Genomic DNA, 8,224 nt, shown 5'->3' with positions numbered 1-8,224 from the left:
TGTCAAAACATGTTTCTGAATGATTTGAAATGAAAAATGAGGCCTCTATTTATAGGCAAGAGGAATACCCAAAATGACATTCTCCTTTAATTAGTTTGACTGTTGTCTAATCGATTGATACTTTGGTATAATCGATCATATCATTAAAATAGTCGTTGTTCGTGATTTAATAGGAAAGAAGAGATTTCTAGTTGTTACACATCTTTGAGGCGCTGTCTAAATAGCTTGGGGCTTACATTTGATGTGATCAAATCGATTAGATTGGTCAAATATTTCTCTCTAGTTATTTTCACTGCTCCTAAGTCATCTGGCACAACTTTAAGGCACTTTTGAAAATAGTTTCTCTTAGTTAAGGTATTTAAAAAAGGTTTTAGTGTGTGTGATTATAGTCATATACTTTTACGAAAAAGCCCTTTGCTTTTACAAAAGGTCACTCACTTACTATTTTAGGAGATTGACTCCTTCTTCAAGCCCTTTGCCATATATTATCTTCTATTTTTTGACACTGCTTGAGATCTCTTGAGGCTTTAGATATATGCTCGTTGTTTTCCTTATTTTTCTTCTTCTTCTTCTTCTTCTTCTTCTTCTTCTTCTTCTTTAAATAGTCAAGTTCATCAAACCACTTTCCTTGGGTTTACATCTTTATTTGCTCAGGAACTATGCTTGAGTTATCAATAGTTCTTTTATGGCTGACCTTATAGATGTCTTTATAATTTTTCTATACAATCGTCATCATAGTTGTCACCATAGTTGTTACCATAATTGTCACCATAGTTGTCATCATCAAAAGAAGATACCTTGGTTAAAGATATATTACCTACAAAACAAGGTTCCACAATAATATCTTGAAGTGGATCTCCTACTCAACAGTGATTTGGCCCAGTCGACATCTGAGTAACAAGTGATTTTATAAACACCCTTATTTTCATATAGTTGTCTTTTTCCTGGTTCACTCTTTATATATTTAAGAATACGAATAACTATGTCCCAAGGACCATCAAAAGAAAAATTGGCTCACAATACTCACTGCAAATGTAATATCAGGTCTGGTGACTGTATGATGATTGAGTCTACCCACAAAACGTTAATATCTTGCCAGATCTTTTAACGGACCCACCTGTTCAGGAAGGAGCTTGGTGTTGGGATCCATAGAAGTATCAATAAGACAACAATAAAGCATACTCGTTTCACTTAGGATATCTTATGCGTACTTCCATTGGTTAATTGTAATTCTCGATGAGGATTGGGCAACTTCAATTCCTAAGAAGTACTTGAGTGGACTCAATTCTTTTGTTACATATTTTTGAAAATATGAGTTTTAAGTCGTTGGATACCATCTCGGTCGTGTCCAATGATAACAATATCATCAACATAGAGACAAAGAAAGATACACCAACGAATGGAGGAAGAAAACAAAGTGATTTATTTTACATCTAGTCATACTAAAATGTATCAAGGAAGAGTTGAAGGGACCAAACAAAGCATGTGGGGACTGTTTCAGCCCATCAAGAGAGACAAACAAGTCTAGAATTTCTAGGAATAGTAAAATATGGAGGTTGGGCCATATAAACTTCCCCCTCTAACACTCTGTCTAAAAAAGAATTTTTAATGTTCAACTAATGAAGCAACCAATGATGAAATGCAACCATCGCCAGAAAGAGACGAAATGGACTAATCTTGGCCATCAGAGAAAAAGTGTCACCATAATCGAGACCAAATATTTGTGTGCAGCCTTTAATTGAAAAAACATGCTTTGAAACGATTGACCTGACCATATGGTCAAACTTTCACTGTATAAATCCATCGAAATCCCACTATCGTTTTGTTTGGAGTTAAAGAGTCAGTTTTCCAAGTGCTATTTGAATGTAATGCATCCATTTCTTCCACCATAGTCTGACGCTAATTGGGATCAAATGTTGCTTCACTTATAGACTTAGGGATAGACACAAAATCCAAGGAAGAAACAAAAGAAACATAGGAAGTAGAGAGATGGTCATATTTTAAAACACAAGCATAATTAGAATTAGGATGACGAGACCAAATACCTTTTTGTAATGCTAATGGAAGTTCAGCTGTAAGCGAAGTAACTAGTGGAGCAATTGGAGAAGAAGATGGTGCTGGTAGATCAATATCATCTCTTACTTCTGATGTACGGTGTGTCTATCGCTGGTAGACACACAAGGAATTTGTGGTAAGGGATACTAGGTGCGAGGATGATAGAAGGATTATCTCAATTATTTGAAGTAAAATTCTCATCAAGTGACACAAAAGAAGAGAAAAAATGGAGAAGTTTCAAAGAATGTGACATCACTGTAAATAATGTATAATTAAAGTTGGGGACAAAAACACAAATATCTTTTTTTTTTGTATAAGTAAGTAGCCTAGAAAATAACATTTGAAAATTTCGGTAGAAAAGTTGTCTTTATCTAGACTAAGGTCATAAACAAAGCATTTGCAACCAAAAACTCGAGATGTTTAGGGTAGACATTATATTGTAGGTTCATGATAGAGTATGGAATATTATCTTGAAGAATAGAAGAAGACATTAGATTAATAAGGTGATAAGGTATGAGAAGGAAATCACCCTAAAAACAATAAGAGGCATTATGGTGAAGTAAAATGGTCTGTGCGATTTCAACTAAATGACGGTTCTTTTATTCAGTGACACCATTTTGTCGTAGTTGATCTCAATTAATTAGGTGCTTCTAATATTGAACCAAAAGCTCTAATACCAATTATTAGGAAAAACAAATGCATAGAGAAAAAGAGGAACACGATAATTTAACATGGAAACTCCCATACAGGAGAAAAAACCACAGTCGTTGGTAAATGATAACCAGAGATTAACTATGTGAAAATTAATACAACACATAATCTACTATCAACCACCCTCATGACCCCTAGTACATCCATACTCCACAAAGAAAATTTTTAAGTACACCTCACAACACTAATGCAAGAGTATTCGAGAACAAAAAATAAGCCAAATACAATTTTAATTTTTTTTACTAGTACATTTTGTAATGAAAAATGTGAATCCATTATATAGTGTTAGGCTCCCTCTTCCTTTACAAAACTAAGTCATGCAAGACTTCTTTAACATTTATATTTTAACCAACACCAACAATCTCAGGATGTGACGACGTTGCCCATGTGTCGAGCAAGTGATCTAACCCGCTTGGCTTTTTTTAAGGTCTTTCATGCATATGACATGACCGTAGGCGAGTAGGCTGAAATCAATGATACTATGTAGGCTCAGACTATAATATCCGCGACATTTTATAGCCCCAAGCACGAGGCTTGTAAGGACAAAGTGGTTGAACAAAAACATGAAGGTCCAAGGTAAAAACCTCCTTCACCATTTTTGAGTTAGAGGTTTTAAAGATGATCAACATTGTTTTCTCCTAATTTCACCCTAATAGTTTGGCCTTTGTGAAGTTGTTCAAAATCTTATGTGGAGGTTTGGGGATCACGCATACCAAAAACATCTTCTTCTCTTTCTATGGTATGGAAAGGGTTAACAAGGGGAACAAGATATTTATAAACGTCTTCCTGAACAGGGGACTATTCTCCTTGTATTTCTCAAACTACAAAAATTAAAAGAAGCAGTTCTTCCGAGTACGTGACGATGACAAGTGCTCAAAGGTCACTCTTGACAATGCGGGAGGTCATAGGTTTCCTTTTTATTGGACGTGTGACCCGATGTCAATTACTGGTTTCCTTTTTAAATGTTTGGGATTAAATGGAAGTGGAGGGCGATGATATGGGCCTTGATGATTTCATTTGTAATTTTTTTCACCATTTCATTCTCAACTTCTGTTTATTATCATTTCGGATTAACTGTTTAATTTTGATCATGCAGAAAGAATGTCTCTATTACCACTAGCAAAGAGGAAGTTAGTCCTTGAGAAGGTCAGTGATAATAGAGCCCATGCGATGTCACCAAGAAAAGTAACCTTGCTAGGGTGCTGATCCAAGAGCTATGAATTCATTGAATGATATACACATGATCAATACATAATATTTCAAAGGATGTTTTCTTAATAGAGAAACAATACAACCAATAATTAGCTTTATACACTGGTTTTGTTATCTGTTATACTTTCATCAGATGAAGTGTCATCAAATATTCTCTCTCTAGCCATTATTGCCTACAAAAATTAAACATACTTTGTATTATTATCACATAAACACATACTACCATAGTTGTATCAATTATATATTAGATAATATTATAATCAAGTTTATAAAATGTGAACCTGTTTTTTCCAATTTGTAAGAGCAGTAATAATGAAAAGGAAAACTGTTTGCACAATTGAGCCAGCAACTATTCCAATCCAAAGGCCTTTTGCTCTGAAATGCACAACAAACCCTAACACTACACCAACAGGAATTCCTACTAGATAAAACGCTCCAAGATTCACATAGGCTCCAACATGTTGCCACCCACTTCCTCTAGCAACCCCTGAATATTCAAAAAATAATAATTTCATACTAATATATAACTCAACAACATGTGAATAATAGTAAAAGAGTGTAATGAATAGTTTCAAACCTGAAAGAACTGCTTGCAAGCTATCCGTAAAGATTGATGCACATAACAAAGGAGTCATAGCAGCCACATAATGAACAACCATACTATCATTGGTGTAAGCATAACCTAAGATATGTTTGCAACCTAATAGGATTGCAGTTATAATAAGCGCCTCTGTAATTGCAAGGACCATTGCTGTACAAACCGAAAAACGAACTGCTTTTGGATTTCCAGCTCCTAGTTCATTTGAAACTCTTGTGCTGTCACAAAAAACAAACGACACTTTTTATTTTACTATGTTTACATGTTAATTTTATGATGAAAATATTGTCAGAAACAAACCTAGTAGCAGCCCCAAGCCCATAGGATATGGTGAAATGCAATGTAGATATTGTCAAGCTGGTCATAAAAGTTATAGATTAGTACTTTCATTTTCTTCTTAAGTATAGGAACCATACCATCTAGAAATTAAAATAAATGTTACCATATTGAAAGAACCGATGTCTCCAACTTTGGATCTTGAAAAAGTCCAGCTAGCAAAACAAGCAACTCACATGCCCACCATTTGAGACTATAATACAAGCATATCAAATTATAATACAATATCTTGTAGCCACAGTGGCGCGGACTTAAAGTCGATAAGACATATCATATTGCAAATTAAATGAAAAATAAAAGAGAGAGTGTATGAATGAATAATTACCAGACCATAGCTGCAGATGGAACAGCGAGACCAAAAAACTCTCTAATACCAAGGAAAGCCTTTGTAGAAAACGACACACGTGTTTTCTCACAAGCATGTGAATATTTTGCAAAAGACAAAAGTATCAGCACGTTCAACCAAGTTCCTAAGCTAACGGAAATTGCAGTTCCAATATGTCCTAATCCCAATTTAAATACTAATGTCCAACAAGTAACTACATGGAAACATAAAACTAGAAAGGAGCTAATGATCATTGGGAAAATTAGACTTTGTGTTTGGAAAAAACGTGTTAGAGGTTTGAGAATTGCAGAGGCAAATAAGGCAGGTATTAACCAAAGTGCATATGTTCGAGCTTCATGAGAGATAGTGATGTCTTGACCTATGAGAATTAGTACTTTGTCCATGAAAATCCATATAATAGTTATTGGTGCACAAACCATAGTAAGGGATATTATTGCGGTGTGTGTGTATATCCCGAACTTTTCAAATTGTTCTGCTCCATAAGCTTGTCCACATAAAGTTTCTAATCCACCTGCCATCCCTGACTACCAAAATTTGAAATAAAGATTCAAGTTAACATATTGCAAACCTAAAAAAATTAGATATCTTCTACATGCAATTGCATAAATTAATCTCTCAAATTAAAAAAATAACTATAACATATATATGTTACTTTTACTAAAAAAAATTTAAGACGGTTACGTATTTAGGCCTGAGTTCAAATCTAATCAAAACCTCTAGTTAATTTTAATTATTTATAAAAATACTAGTAGGAACAATTTTATTTTTCTTTATAAAATATTAAAATATGCATAACTTTACTCACATGTAATTTAATATGAGACAGAGAAAGTAGTAATGAATCTTGTCATGTGTAAAAAAATATAATAAATGAATCTTGTAATTATTCTGCTCCTGTCTCTTTTTCACTATAAAAATATTTAATTTAAATACATTAATAATGAATTTTTCTCAAGTATTGAAAAAGGTTTATTATAAAAATATAAAATAATTTGAGATTCTGCCCCGTCCCTTTTAATTAAATAAAATTTAAAATAAAATAAAATAAACCAAACTATGACTTAGTAGCACCATGAAAAGGTATTTTGGCCCAAAACAAGAAAATGAGGCTATATAATACTAATTTAATATTATAAGATTTTTCTTATTTTTAGTTTTTTTAAATTCTCTTTATATTTTAAATTCAACTATTTAAAATACGAATTTTAGAGTTTCAAACCTCCTTCATAATTTACAAAATCTTTCTCTTATTATTTGTGTATGGGGTTTTTCCATAGATCGATAAATATAATTTTGTAAACTAAGAATAAAAAAAATAGTAAATACTTGCCCTTAAACTTAGCTGAACACCAATATCTTAGTTTACTAAAATAATGATATTACTTTAATATTATTTTATATTAAAAATAAATTAAATTTTAAATTTTATTTACATTAAAGATATAGTACCAACAAAATTTATGGGGTCCAAAAAATTTACTAAAAAAATTATACTATGATAATTGTAATTTAAATAATTCAACTACTATTCAAAAGAGATGACATTTTATTTTTCGTTCTGTATTTGAAAAATATGAAGAAAAAAATAGTCATTCTTAGATATAGATCAAACATGTGTTCATAAAACATGTCCAATAATAATAAAATATTAAAAAAAGGAGGCCGACAATCTTGATTTAGAAAATAATAAAGGTTAAACCATGGATGCCTGCAGGAATGGATCAAAGATTTTTCTAGTATTTTGTTATTGGCATTATTATTGAGATGCTTATGTATCATATATTTTCTGTCATATCTATTTTAATAATAGTAAATAGTGGTTGGGTGTGATCTTATGATTCTTATCATGATAATGAATGTCTGCATTTACAATATGTATGTGTTGTCTTGATGCATAATATCTGTCTAAAATCTAATTAAAATACAAAAAAAAAATATATATATATATATATATATATATATATATATATATATATATATATATATAGATGTATAATTTTTACGAAAATAATAATAATAAATGAATTAAATAATTGCCAAATAATGATAAAATTATTGATCAATAAAATGAAAGAATCAAGAACTTACAAGAATACTAAAACCAGAAACATTGGTGAGGGATGTAGCAATGGCAACACTTGAAAGAGAAAGCTGATCAAGATGTCCAACCATCATCACTGATACTACTTGCAGAAGATATTGCAGCACAGTTGTGGCCACCATTGGTCCTGCTATACTGCTCATCTTCTTCAGCTCCGCCATTAATGTTGTTCTTGTTTTTCTCCATTCCCACATATTATTTGAACCTTCTTCCATAGAATCCTTCATGATCATTTCTCTAATGATATATTTTTGTGTATATATATGTATGTCACTCACTTTTAGCGACAATTTCTTATTCTTCTATGGTTTTTCCTTCTTTGGTTCTACGTTTGTCCTCTTTGTGTTATCACTACATAGGACAACATTGGCATCAATATATATATATATATATATATATATATATATATATATATATATATATATATATATATATATATATATATATATATATATATATATATATATATATATATATAACTTGCATCTGTTTTTAACCGTTTAATATAATATTATATATTGCTTCTTTTCTTTGTCTGTAATATTAATTCTTTAAGTTTCGTATTATGATTTGTTTATATATAATACACTATTCCTTTTCAAATTAGTACGTATATACATGCGTGCTTCCACGATACTACTTTTTATTCTTTTTTTAAATTCTACCATTTAACATTTTATGAAAATGAAGTGACCGATGTTTTGCTTTCAATAAACACAAATAATCAAGATTATATAGAGATAACATATAAATAGATAACAAATTGCTGCTATCTGTTTTTATGTTTTTATATTGTAATATCAATTCTCTTAAAAATTATAGTATTTATTATCATAAGAGACACAATATTGTTATTATGAGTCTT

General features: G+C 31.2%; 1 protein-coding gene across 4 annotated transcripts; it reads right to left on the bottom strand.

Annotated features, from left to right (window-relative positions):
* Positions 1 to 3,093: 3,093 nt before the first annotated feature.
* LOC131612240 (protein DETOXIFICATION 14-like) lies at positions 3,094 to 7,724 on the bottom strand. 4 transcript variants are annotated; one of them, XM_058884050.1, is made up of 7 exons: positions 6,064 to 6,208; positions 5,238 to 5,782; positions 5,019 to 5,105; positions 4,877 to 4,933; positions 4,556 to 4,794; positions 4,260 to 4,465; positions 3,094 to 4,151 (listed from the first exon to the last, which is right to left on the bottom strand). In XM_058884050.1, the coding sequence occupies exons 2-7, from the start codon at positions 5,774 to 5,776 to the stop codon at positions 4,074 to 4,076; spliced, it is 1,206 nt and encodes a 401-aa protein (XP_058740033.1). In that variant the 5' UTR covers positions 5,777 to 5,782; positions 6,064 to 6,208; the 3' UTR covers positions 3,094 to 4,073. The 4 variants fall into 4 exon arrangements, with proteins under 4 accessions (XP_058740033.1, XP_058740034.1, XP_058740032.1 ...); XM_058884051.1 differs by having other exon boundaries at positions 5,238 to 5,778; positions 6,064 to 6,168; XM_058884049.1 differs by lacking the exon at positions 6,064 to 6,208 and adding an exon at positions 7,347 to 7,486 and having other exon boundaries at positions 3,095 to 4,151; positions 5,238 to 5,778.
* Between the last annotated feature and the right edge of the window lie 500 nt (positions 7,725 to 8,224).

Source organism: Vicia villosa, linkage group LG6 (genome assembly GCF_029867415.1).
Source record: "Vicia villosa cultivar HV-30 ecotype Madison, WI linkage group LG6, Vvil1.0, whole genome shotgun sequence".
NCBI lineage: Eukaryota > Viridiplantae > Streptophyta > Magnoliopsida > Fabales > Fabaceae > Vicia > Vicia villosa.
The sequence above is the reverse complement of the archived record's forward strand: the minus strand, read 5'-3'. Positions and strand labels throughout refer to the sequence as shown.